Here is a 14186-nt window from a genome sequence, read left to right as displayed (position 1 = left end):
TTTTGCACGAGAGAACATTATGTAATCATGTCGTGTGTTTCCTGTATGCCTCTTGCTAAAAGCAGGAGATGCGGAACACAAAGTGAAAAATACCCAATATGATGTCTATTGTGTTTTTCTCAGATTCTTATATTGAATGACATTCTGTATAAAAGCCATGATCTGCTTTCCTGTCGCCTCCACCTGATACAGCACAGCACACATTATGTTTGCCCAGTGTTCTGTTATAGGCACTCTAGTGGCTGATCAGGGGGAAAACATGTCAGGAAGTTGCAAAGCTGTGATTCAAATAATTGTAAGTTAAGTTCCATAGTACTCACCTAGGAGAGTCCATGGCTTGGCTCTGAAGTGAACAATCTTTTCCCCTTGTATTGTGAAGGGAGGGGGCAGGGAAAGGAAAGCTGCATAGTTGCATGTCAAGCAAATTGTTAGGAAAGAAGTCTCGGTGTGACATTTCACTCTTAATGCCTTAGTGTTGCAGTAAAACAAGACAACTGGTAAAATTATAGGAAAACAAATGCATAATTTCTTCCTCATTTAGCCGTTTTTGAGGTTGCAGTATAGGAAAGTCATTAATGTTATGTCCTCCTATTGATATTCTAAGCCTTTCAGGGGATAAGTAATGCTTTTCCTATACTCCTCCATGTGGCCAGTTAAATTAGACACATTATTTCTATGCTGTTGGAGAACACTGATCAATAGACACTTGGAAAGCCCTCTACATCTAAGTAAAAACATTTTCTTAATGTCAGAGAGTGTCTAGTTTGAGTTGTACATTGCAACTATTGTTAAATTTAACAAAAGAACAAATAAGTATTTCTGGCATTTTAATACTCAAGGCAAAGAACAAATAGCTAAAATAAAACAAGTTAGGAAGTAGTTACCTTTTGTTTTTGTTTTTAATAAAGTACTAAAACTTGGGGCAAAACTTCATGCACATTAAATTCTTAATTCTTAAGCAGGACTTTTTTCTGCCTTGTAAATTGCAGAAAGCATTGATGCAAACTTTTTTTTGGGAAAAGATACTTCATCCATAGGCTACATTTAATTTATGATAACTACACACACATACATCCAAGTACAAGATCTGATCAAGGCATATTTGTGTACAAACAGAATACTTCAGAGAAAATACTTTTTTCCACTTGGTGCTGTAACACTTCCATGTAATTAATAAAACACCCACAACTATAATTCACCAAATACCATGCATACTGTTACCTGATCAGTCCCTTGTATTCTGAGCTTTAGAGTAAATTTACAGATATTGAACCTTGTTCAATTTATTTAATTCATTCTATATATGATATACAGTTGGTTACTAGGTATGATTAGTATTTTTGTTTTATGTTATTTATTACTGTGTTTTTATAAATTTTTATCTTTTATATTGACTGTTTTATTTATTGTTGTGCACCAGCCAGAGTCACTTTTAGGGAGATGTGCAGCTGTATAAATGTGATAAAGAAAGAAAGAAAGAAAGAAAGAAAGAAAGAAAGAAAGAAAGAAAGAAAGAAAGAAAGAAAGAAAGAAAGAAAGAAAGAAAGAAAAAGAAAGAAAGAAAGAAAGAACCATACTATATAGTTTTATATTGGCATATTAATTGAAAACAGTAAGATTCATTAATATTTGTAGCAGCACTTTGCAATAATACTTCAGTAGTTCCTATATTATTGTTGTAATGCCTAAAAGTTGCTAAGAAATAAAAGAAGAATAAAAAACATGGCTAAGAAACTTTTGTAACACTGTCTCATTTAGCCTCCATCTATAAGTTTTGCCTTTCTTCTTATATATAGCATGTTCTGACAGGTTCTGGAGAGCTGGTAGTGGAAATTTTGAGCAGTTCAGAGAACCGGTAGCGGAAATTTTGAGTAGTTCAACTGGCAAATATCACTTCTGGCTGGCCCCAGAGTGGGGTGGGAATTTTGCAATATCCTTCCCCCAGGAGTGGGGAGGGAATGGGGATTTTGCAGTATCCTTCCCCTGAAGTGGGGTGAGAATGGAGATTTTGCAGTATTCTTCCCCTGGAGTAGGGTGGGAATGGAGATTTTGCAATATCCTTCCCCTATCACACCCACCAAACCACACCACGCCCACCAGGCCACGCTCACAGAACCGGTAATAAAAAAAATTGGATTTCACCACTGATATAGGGTTATGCTCCAAGAAAGCTTTTGGTAATATTTCTACTTTGTTAGTACATATAGTTAGTTTCTTAAAAATACAAAACGTATCAATTTCTGGGGAAACAATGGCAAACTGAAAACAACTCTGCCGATAATCACAACAGAATGAGGAGCCAGTAAGTGGACTAGCATTTTGGAATTTATCTCTGGATAAAGGATAGGACTTGGGATCACCCATAAGTGCTTCAGATAGTAGCTCCCTATGAAACAACTATAAGACAGTAGTCTCTGGTGGGTTTAGAGTTTTTGGAGCCATGGTATTGCCATCTTTGCCCAAGCCCAAGGACATGGGTTCACATTGTATTTCTTAATCACTTCTGGAAATTGCTTATTAACAGATTTTTGGATAGTAACAACCTTCAGAATGGCAAATTTCATTACACTGGGTGAATCTCCCTCAATTTTTGGCAAAAAAGTTTTATGCAAGATTAATGACTTAATTATTATTATTATTATTATTTTGTTTTAGAATAAACAGCAATTAGTAGTAATGATTAGTACATTGAGTTTGAAAAGTTATAAACAGACTAAGGGGCCAGAAGGGCCAGATGGATTTGAAATAAGATTCCGAAATTAATTACAATAATTCTTGTTGGTTTGGAAAAAAATATATGAAGATTTTGAGATTAAGTACTGTGTTTCCCCAAAAATCTTATTTTTTTAAAATCCTGAAATAAGCGCTTGGCCTTATTGCCATGCGCTCAAAAGCCAGATTGGGTTTATTATCAGGGGGTGTCATATTTTGGGGAGAAACAGGGTATAAGAAATCTTCCAGTGAGAAAATGCTGTTGATTAGGAAAAAACATACGGTGGGACTTTGAAGATTAGTATTCAATCTAGTAGAGGGAACCAGAAAGAAATAAAGATTGTAATTTAAGGAGATGAGACACATTAAAACAGAATGGAACAAAATGTTCTTAACTTTGGATCAATTCAAGGATATTTGGGAACAATGCACTCAGAAGTTACTCAGAAGATTGTCTGCTATCATAAAAATGGATTGAATGAGACTGAGGTTTATTCAAATGTGGATTTAAAATTGACACATTATAAGAATGACTTGGAAAAAGATGTTAAACTGGATTTACAAATGAAACTGGCAGGTGTCTTAATAATTTAAAAAGATAACAATTTTAAAAAAAATAAGAAACCAGAAGAGTATAAGAATAACTTTCTTATTCTGGATTTACTAAAAAGATTTATAGTTTTAAAGAAATTTCTGAGACGATATAAAGAAAAATAAAAGGAAATCAAATTCTGGCATCTTTTTAAAGGCATTAAATATCAAAATTGTTGAAAGCAAGGGGAAAGAATATAAAGTTGGCTTATTTGAGCAAGGTTAAAATATACGTGTTGTTTCTGTAACTCTTAAATGGACTTTTGCTGACCAGAACTGAATTAGGAGGCTTTAAAAGTTTGTTTATAGATGACAGAAAAGATATGGGAAGAAGGGAGGCCAAGGGGGAGGGGGAGTGGTCTGCTTCTCTTACTCAATACAAGTTCTGGAGAACTTCCAAAGGTAGATGTGCACTCAGGGTGTGAAGAGAAGGGTGTGGATACAGGCCACTTTGGCAGTTTACAACAAGCTCTGTGTCCTAGGATTTCTCACTACTCACTTAATATCTTTGGACTGTGAACAAGTAAGGGTCATGGGTAAGCAATGTCTGTTCGACATAGACTGTCAAACAGATGTTGGTAATACCACTCAGCTTCCCATTGCAAATAGTATGAGATACACTCTGTCACCAGCTATGTATGTTATGCAGCTTAACATTCTAGATCTGAGGAGATCTTTTACCTTAGACCAATATTATGCTCTCCTTTTAACACTTCTAGCTGAATTGGGAGCATGGTGGCTCATGTAATTAGGATGCTGGGCTGAAGATTAGCAGGCCTGCGTTTGAGCTCCGGTTTATGCCATGAAGTGGAATGAGCTCCCGTCACTTGCTCCAGCTCCTCCCAACCCAGCAGTTTGAAATTAGGCAACCGTGAATAGGTAGATGGATACCACTTTGGTGAGCAACTTAATGGGGACACAAAGGGGTGTTGGTCACCACGATGGAGAAAGGAGTGTTCTCTGGGCAATGATGATGTTACTGTCTGATTCTTTCACAATGGAAGCACTTCAGGAAACACTCCAACAGAGAAGTATAGTATCGGTATGCTTCCATAACAGACAGGAACTATCAGATATGTTCTTCTGTATTGCCAGCTTTATACAGAACCTCAAAATGTTCTAATTACTCCACTCTTGAACAGCAAAAAAGATAGTAATTTATATTTTCTAAGGAAGTATCTTTTAGGAAGCTTTCTGCATATCTTCCCAAAACACTAGGTGCTTTATTGGTCCCGATTGGTTCCCTTTTTATCATGCAAATTCTCCTCCAAGAAGTTACCCTTTGGAGCTCAAATAGCAATCTCACAGCTTTCCCCTATCTGGGGAAGCCCTGTTAGCTTGGGCATTATACCTGACTATTGATATTTGCTTTGGTGACAGTGCCAGTTTTGTAAAGACATGTCAAGTCTACCATGTTTTCCACCTGGAAGTCCCAAAACATAGCTGAGAGACAACTTGAATATCATACAGTTGGTGCCAAATAGAACCAACCGGAATTTTCCCATCAAATTATTTTCTTCTCTTAAATTTTGCATCCATTTCATGCAACAGTTTTTAATTTGTTCTATTTCTGCACAGTATTATTTTAATAACAATTTATAAATAGCTCTAATAGATTATCTTGATTTTGTATAAGCATTACAAATTCTAATATATACTTCAATCTTCTTAAAGATCTTTTTTACTTTTCCAGTTATTTGCAGACACAATAACCATGGTAGATCCTTTATTGAACAGTTTCTGTTGTGTCTTTCATCTGTTTTCTGAATCTGGATTTTAAAAAAATCTAAATTAAGCATAAAATTTGCTTAGCATTTGTCACAGTTAAGATTAGTTTCAGTGTATTAGTACAGTATAATCCCATTCAGATATATCAGATATAAATTGCACTGTATCCAATGGAGCTTACCTCTAGGACAGTGATGGCTAACCTTTTTGCCATCGCGTGCCAAAAGTGGGGGGAGCACGGGGGGGTGTTGCGTGCCAGTGTGCCCACACCCATAATTCAATGTCCCCCGTGCCCCACCCATCCCCCACACATGCGCGCACACCCCCTCTGCACTCCCCCCGCTTTTGGCACGTGATGGCAAGAAGGTTACTGGTGGGCCCGGTAGGCTTGTTTTTTGCCCTCCCCAGGCACCAGAGGTTTTCTTGGAGCCTGGGGAGGGCGAAAATGGCCTTCCCCACCCCCCTGGAGGCTCTCCGGAGGCCGGAAATGGCCCATTTCCCGACTTCCGGTGGGCCCGAAAGGCCTGAAAATCAGCTGGCTGGCACACGCATGCACACTGGAGCTGAGCTAGGGCAACGCTGGCATGCCCACAGACATGGCTCCGTGTGCCACTTGTGGCACGTGTGCCATAGGTTCGCCATCACGGCTCTAGGAAATGGTTACATCAACTAGTTATCGATCTAGAATACAGTATGTTTCAAAAATACTGTGTAATGTTTGACATTACTATCTTTTTGAGACAGGAATATAAATCCATAAATAAATGTTATGAATTAATGCTTCTAGTGTGAAATTCTAAATAGATATATTAGGAAATAGGTACATTATTTAAAATATCAGCCTATCCGTTAAATTTACTTGGTAGACATTACTGAAGTTTCTATTTGGAAAATTATACAAGAGAAAATGTGACTTTTTGGACTGTCTTATGATTTTAATATAAAAAGAGCATATAACATGAAGTGCTGCTTTGTTTTCTGCCATCAATACTTCATTATGGTAAATGCAATAATTCTAAAGCTCTAATATACCCAAGAGTTCATAACACTAAATAGCATTCATGCTATTTATCCAACGAGTCAGTGTGTTCTTATTTATGAATTAGCTGAATGTCTACTGGCAAATGCATTAGCAATTTTTTTTCACATAGCACTTCATTATTTTGTAAGCAATTATGTCCCATTTTATCATTGGAGACACAGTCCTATTCCAAAAAGATAACTTTATCTAGCCTAATATTTGCCTTTCAAGAGGTTCTTTTTCTACTTCCATCACTGCCGCATTACACTGAAGTTTTTAAAAGACTATTACTGTGTACTTAAATTTCACAGAAATCAGAGGATACTATGTGCACTCACAGACCAAGACAAGCTGTTGAACATGCTGCTTTCTCCTACTATATTTTCCTCTAAGACCACAGCAAGATTTTCTTTTTTATATAAAACTTATTTTTTAAATAACAGCAGCATATAAAATTAGTCTGAATCTGTTTAGTTTAGTAGGACTTATTTCACAGTAAATATGTATACAACAACAACCTAATTAAGTCTCTTTCTGACAGACTTTAACGCAAAATCCTGTTACTGACTCCATACAGACAGTCCTTGGTTAATGACTGTCCTATTTAATGACTGTTTGAAGTTGCCATGGTGCTGAAAAAAGTTAGCATGAGCAGCTGATTGGCGGTTGGATCAGCTTCCCAGATTACCGCCTATCAGCTGTTCCAGGCAGCTGGATCGCCGCCACCAATCAGCGGTCACCTATCACCGCCTCCATGCGCCCCATTTTTGGCCTCCGTGCATCCTGTTTTCGGCCCATTCCAGGTGGTGGGGATAGGCGGCGGCAGCAATCCCCGCTGCCTGGAATGGGCCAAAAATGGAGCGCATGGAGGCCGAAAACAGGATGCACGGAGGTCAAAAATGGGATGCACGAAGGTGGTAATAGGTGATAGTGGCGATGGGCGGCAATGGTGGCAATGGGTGGTGCCAATCCCCGCAGCCTGGAACAGCTGATCATCGGTATTCAAGTAGGCCGATCCAACCGCCAATCAGCTGCTCATGCTAAATCAGGCTGTGCTGAAGGTCACCAGGCTGTTTGCTGCAAGGAGGCAAATTGCTGGGAGGCAGAGGCAGATTTTTTTTTCTTGTTTTCCTCCCCAAAAGCTAGGTGCGTCTTATACTTCGGAGCATCCTATAGTCCGAAAAATACAGTAGCATATATACTTACCAATCATTATGTAGTAAAATCTTTTAACTTTTACTTTAAGGAATATAGGAAAACATTTTAATATCCAAGGACAAAATTTATGACAAAAATGGGTTGTAATTAAGATGATCAGTTTTAACCATTTTAGTTAAAATTAAAGTAATAAAAAGACACTAATTTTGCAGTGGCTACTTCAAAGTGGCTAAATGTACACTGATACGCATTTGACAAGTAGAGAGTTTATAGGCTGTATCTTTTTTCCCCCCAATGTGAATAAATTGTTTATTTTTTGTGACATGACTTTTTCCTACATTATAACTTTAAAAATCTCAGAGGAAGAGGAGCTTTATATACGTAATTATTACTACATATTGACAAAACATTTTTACCACATACAATAATGCACTTTTTTAAAAAATTCAGCTTAAGATCTACTGATCTATAAAAATTTCCTGTTTATCTTGAAAGCTAGCCTAAAGACTCTTAAACACAAGAGCACTTACTTCTAAATGAACACATATAACATTACAGTGTTAAACTGTCCTTTTCCTATATAAGAACCATAAGTTATGTTGGAGGACATATTATTTTATTTTATCTTAGAAATCAACTGGTTCCTTGAATAGTACTGAAAATAAATACTGAAAATTACTCCAAAGGTTACATTTGAGAATAATTAATCAATTAATATGATTTGTTACCAACAGTTCAATTTATGAGTTACATATATTCTACATATATTCTCTATAATTGAACCATAATATTCTTTCAGCTTTTACTTTTCAAGCTGTATCATTGATTAAAACAAGCCTTGGTAGTACAGTGGTTTAATGCACCCTGTTATTAACACAGCTGCCTGCAATTTCTGCAGGTTCGAATCTTACCAGGCTCAAGGTCGACTCAGCCTTCCATCCTTTCTAAGGTAGGTTAAATGAGGACCCAGTTTGTGGGGGCAATAAGCTGACTTTGTATAAATATACTAAAGTATGAAGGCTATTGCTTAACGCATTGTAAGCCGCCCTGAGTCTCCGGAGAAGGGTAGCATATAAATCAAATTTAAAAATAAAAATAAAAAAATAAAACAACGTGTGTGGGTCTACATTATTATTTGGGTGGCGGGGGGGAATCTACAATAAAAAAGATCAAAGTATTATAGAGTTTTTGCTTTTCTTCTAAACAACTGAAACTATTTTTAAATAATCAGTGTAATAGCAATCAACAAGGAAAGATCAGGAAGGCTTTTTCATGTTAATCATATGTGAAGTTTTGTGTGCATCTTTTGAGTAGCATCTCCATTTATACCTTATTAAATTATTAACATTTATTATATTTCCTCCTCTCATCCCATATGAAAAAGAAGATTTTTAGCAGTTTCAAACAGTGTGTGTGTGTATGTTAATCTGTATGTACATTCTGTACATAGATTATGCAATTACTATTGCTAGTGATCTGTTATACACAGAAAGATCAAAAGAACTTTGCAATTAGTTCTGCAAACACAGCGGCTTTAAATGTACCTTTAACAATAAACTTTCAGCTGGCATACCGATGCCATAGATATTCATATGGAGGTGAAACATTTGCACTTTGAAAAAGAGGCTGTCGTCTCATACGGTTACTTGATACAGATTTTGCCAAAACACCATTTGTTTTAACCATGGCTTGAAGAAAACTTTTGTTACTTATTTCATATAAAATGCTAACTATAAATGGTTTACAAGCCATGTCTGGTTTAGCATATCATTCCAAAATCAAATGGAAGTGGTGAGTGAACAAAGCCAATAAGGATTAGTAGACTGTTTATTAATATCAGAAAAACTGTCAACAGGTTTTGCAATGGAAAAGCTATTAAAAAGGCTTCTGCTGTAATGTCAAGGATTTTTTTTAACATCAGAGTTATTTTTAAAGAATTTTACTGGCAAAATATATGATATCTGGAAAAAGAACATATAAGGAAAAATTGTATTTATACTTGAAATTTGTATTCAATATATTAATGGTTAATATATCACTATTTTTTTGCTGAAAAACCTCAATTAAATATTTGAAGTATGTTTACATGCACGTCATGTGTTTGTTTGTTTGTTTGTTTGTGTGTGTGTGTGTATATATGTATGTTTGCAGTCACTAAAATGAAAGAAGTGGGAAATAGTCACTTCCAACAATGATATCCTACATGAATTTTTGAAAACTTTCAAAGACAAATTATTTTTCATGCCTAACTGATGGCAAATACCTCTTTTAAAATCATAAAAAGTTAGATACTCAAACAAGAGGCTTCAAGTAAAGGATAAAGAGACATAATAAAGAAACTAGCTGCCTTTAGTGGCTTCTTCCAATCCAACATGCATAGGCTTAGAACTGGCATTTCCTGAAAACCGACTTGTGTGAAATTAAACCAATTGAAACTACTGGTAAGTAAAGGCATATTCCAGATTATGCATCCAAAGGAAGATGGGGAGCACTGTTGATAGGAATAAAAAGCATAATTTCTATGCCCATTCAAATAAAGTTATCATCTAAACTGGCCTAATATGTTTTTGACTTGGAGATAACAGTCAAATTATTCTTTGGGACTAAGGACTGAAAAGAGAATCACCTCTATTGAAAAAAATGGCACAGTCGAAAAATGCAACCAAATAGAACTTCAGCTAGATTTTCAAATTACAAAGTATAAATCTAAATCCCATATTTATAAATAAATATATAAAATTACTACATCTACTGGTTAAATAGTTTGTATATTTTTGTTTCTTCATTTTAGAAAGAGAAATATTATTTTAAACAGAAATAATAATATATGGTCATCTACATTAGACGCTTAGTTGAGGTGATGAACAGAAAGGAGGCAGAAGACTATCTTCAATTTTTCCACTCTCTATAGTAAATCGGTGTATGCATGCAGAAAATGAGATTTGGAGTAGAAGAGAAATCTACTCAACTGATGACAGCCACCACTGGAAATCAAATGTGGCACAGGAAACCAGATCCAGATCTATAATACACCCTTCTGAATTTCTCCAAATTTGCAAAACGAATATTCAACAACCAAATCCTTTAGCCGATTGCTATAATTTGCACACCAAGAGGCTTTAGTTGTGTGTAAAAGTAATATCCTGGCTCCACCTCGTGGTGAAAGTGTGCTCAGCACAAGAGACTGGGGGGATAGGAGGAGTCAAGAAAATGTAGTCTTTCTCCTCCATCCACCCCACCCCCCAGAGGTAAAATGATCTAAAAGGAACTAATCAAATATTTGAATTCTCCTTGTACTAAATTAAATTATATCAGTCTTCATGAATCATTTTATTATACTTAGAAAAGTTCCTTCTGACAGATAATATGCTCATCAAGATCAAGCATGTGTTTTCCATTTCTGGGAACACACGGAATTTTCTGAAAGCCATTAATAACACAGGATTTATATACAAGATAAATTCAATTTCTTTTTTCAGTTAATGGCCAATTAATTGAGGCAAGCCTGACTGAAAATATTGCTCAAATGTCATTAATCTAACAAAAATTAACTTTACAATTTTTTGCAATCAGGAGAACATGATTTTACGGTAATGTTATTCTATACTGCAGCACAATCCCTATCTTATTTAAAGGTCACATTAGCTTAAAGTACTGAAATCCATCACTGTAGGGGCATTTATATTGAAAGTGAAACATCTTCAGCATTCATTACATATGTATTTCTGTTAGTTCACTGTTTGTTATTTGGTTGATGTACTCTTCCCTTGTTACTTTCAGTGTTCAGGTTTTCAAATAAATTGATTCCACCAAGTCACAATTTTGTTCAACATATAATATAGTTTTTGTCTGCTACGACAATATCACAGACGTTTATAAACAAAGAACTCTCTACCATAAACCAAGTATTCATTCATTTTTGTTGTCTTATCTCTGAAAATTCACCATGGAATGCTTGGAGGCCTCCTCATTTCATCCCCAAAGCAGTAGTGGATAGACTAGGAAGTAACTGAATTGAGAGTGGCCTGAAGTTACCCAGTACTTCATGATTGAGTTGGCATTTGAATATAGTCCAAAATCAACATCTGAATAACTACAGTGTTTTCTCCTACCCTGGCAACAAATAGAATGAGATCTGAGAAAAATGAAAATGGCATTAAGAAGATAAGCCATTTTTAACCTACGTTCTTAATAAGCCCAGGGACAGGTTGAATACAAGCACTTGTTTATATAGCCAGCCAGGGTTTGCTGTGGATTCGTGAGAAGATACAGTGGTTTCTGATTCTTAAACTGTGTCGATTTGTTTACAATTTTTCATTTGGTTTCTTTTCGATTTGGGTGAACGATAAGGAGTTTTGTGGGATTATTTTTCTTAGCTTGTGTTTATGAGAATGTGTCAGTGAGACAGTTGCTCTGTTGAGGATATATGGAGTTTCAGTGCAAACACAACAGCAATCTATAATTAAGCGACCCACAATTCTGACCTTAAAACCATGACTTCAAAATCTTGGGGAGTGGTGGTGGTAAGATTTCAGAAAGCATCCAATTCTGATTTAAAATTATGTAAATTTGTATTTTATTATTATTTTATAAAAATATGCATAATATATTCCTAACATCTTACTATCTTATGATGGTTTTTAATCTTAGAAAGCAATTGAAATGTGTAATTATTTTTTTTTGCAGGATTCAATCTAGGTCGGTCACTGGGACCAAAGGTTTAATCTTCTAAACTTTCAGACCTGTGCTGAGCCCGTCCTCAGGGAACTTCTCTCCACCGGAAGGTGTGCTTTGGACTATTCTATGAATAATATTTAAGTTATGCCTGATTGGGTATGGCTTCTTATTGGTTGATTGGGGCGTTGGCCTACTTTTTGTTATCATAGCTGAAATTTTTGTTACTATCTGGGTTTGAAAAGTCATCTATTTTATGTGGTGAATTATCTCCAACCATTATCACACTGCTGATAACAGATTTTATTAATGCCTGTTTTGTCTTTTTAAAAATGAAGCTAACATCTAGAGTGCTCTTATTAAATACATTTGCGGTTGCAAATTAAATACACTATACTTCTGACCTGCAATAACTCTAAAAAAAAGCCTTATGTAACCCTTCCTCAACCAGATTCCTCCATATATGCCAATAATGCAACTGCTAGAATTTATTTGACCAGCATTTGACCAAAGTTACTGGGAATAGTATCTAACGGTTAACAAAGGCCACCTTTTGTAAAGATGCCTAAGTGAAGTCATCTATAACATACAAAAAAGTGTCAGGAAATGTACCGTAAAGTGTTCCTGTGACTTGAAATTTTCATCCAGATAAACCCGGGCTCTATTGTAGTCTTTCATAGCATCACTAGATAGCAATTCTCTGGGGAAAAAAATTTAAAAAGAAAATATACAGAGTAAATTTCTTTTGAAATATTAAGGAACTCTTTGCGAACAATCAAAACATATTAACAGCCTCTTATTTTTTGGGAGGTTATTGGAGAAATCGGTTACAAATGAACAATGGAAATAAATTGCTGTATTTAATTAATTGCTATTCTATTGTTTATTTGTTGAGTTCTCCTTCACAAGTCAAGCCATGAATATTTGCAGGCACCTTTCAACTATGTTACACTAAAAGGAATGTTAGTGTAATAAAAACGAGAGGGAACTTCTTTCTAGTGCTCAGGAGAGGGCACTGTGTCTCTTTTTTCAGCAAAAGAAAAAAACATTTCTTTTTATATTCACTTATGTGGTAAAAGTATGTCTAAAAAAATTATACTCCAAGAATAAATTATTACTAAACCACATCAGACAGAAGACCTGTGGGGTCTAATTCTTTGAATTGGAATACAATTACTATTCTGCAGAGGTAAAATAATCAGAAAAAAGTATCCATTCAAAATGGAAAGTAAAATAGCATAAAGTAGTCAGCATTATCAAAGGAGGTAACTATCTCAGGTGGTTCTATTATTATTATTATTTTTATTTTTGAACCATCAATAAACAGATTGACCCTAACTCAAAATATAAAAATCTGGACATTAGAAACCTGGAAAATTGATTGTGCTTTTGTATGTTCCTTCAAGTGGCTGGTGTGTGTGTGTGTGGGGGGGTGCTTTTATTTTACAAAAAGTACCATATTTTCCGGCGTATAAGACAACTTTTTAACACATGAATATCTTCTCAAAAGTCGGGGGTCGTCTTATACGCCGGGTGTCGTTCTCCTGTAACCAGGCAGACCAGCCCGAAAGGCTCTGACAGCCTTAAATGGCTCTGGCGATCCAAGCTCTGATGATCCCAGCTGAGTTGCCTGCTAATCAGGCAACGCAGCTGGGATCGCCAGAGCCATGTAAAAGGAAAAAAACTTTTTTCCTTTGCTCTGGCGATCCAAACTCTGACGATCCCAGCTGAGTTGCCTGCTAATCAGGCAACGCAGCTGGGATCGCCAGAGCCATGTAAAAGGAAAAAAGTTTTCCCCCTCCAGCTTGCTTACCTCAGCTGCTAGTCGCAACGCTTGCCTTGCTTTGTTTGCCTGAATCCATTCCATCAGCAAGCCACTCCCTGCCTGCAATCAAGCAGGCAGGAAGTTGTGGACTTCAACTCCCAGAATTCCTCAGCCAGCAAAACAAAGCTGGCTGAGAAATTCTGGGAGTTGAAGTCTACAAGTCTTAAAGTTGCCAAGGTTGGAGACCCCTGTACTATTGGGTAAGTTTTTTCCCCCTTTGGGAGCTTTAAAAAAAATAGTTAATTGGGTTTTTTTTGTTGTTGTTGTTCTTTTTTAGACCTAGCCATTTAAAGTTTAGGAAGTTTTAAATTTAGTTTTCATATAAAAATAAAAATAAAATAAAATAATATTTGTGCAGCTTTCTGAGATTTAGTGTGTTTCTGTAGTGTTTCACTCTAACTACACAAACACACAAAATCTCACAAAGCTGTATGTGGAATTTTGTGTGTGTAAGGTGTGAAAGTTGTTTTTTTTGGC

At 35.9% G+C, this 14186-nt stretch overlaps 1 protein-coding gene across 3 annotated transcripts in view; it reads right to left on the bottom strand.

The window, feature by feature from the left end:
- The window catches only part of INPP5A (inositol polyphosphate-5-phosphatase A), a 297349-nt gene that overhangs the window by 178031 nt on the left and 105132 nt on the right, over positions 1-14186 (bottom strand). For all 3 annotated transcript variants that reach the window (XM_034436526.3, XM_087871686.1, XM_034436525.3), the window contains exon 4: positions 12497-12584. In XM_034436526.3, the coding sequence (XP_034292417.1) occupies positions 12497-12584 (88 nt within the window). The remainder of the gene's footprint in view (positions 1-12496; positions 12585-14186) is intronic.

This window comes from Pantherophis guttatus, chromosome 6 (assembly GCF_059756535.1).
Source record: "Pantherophis guttatus breed Tessera chromosome 6, ASM5975653v1, whole genome shotgun sequence".
NCBI lineage: Eukaryota > Metazoa > Chordata > Lepidosauria > Squamata > Colubridae > Pantherophis > Pantherophis guttatus.
The sequence above is the reverse complement of the archived record's forward strand: the minus strand, read 5'-3'. Positions and strand labels throughout refer to the sequence as shown.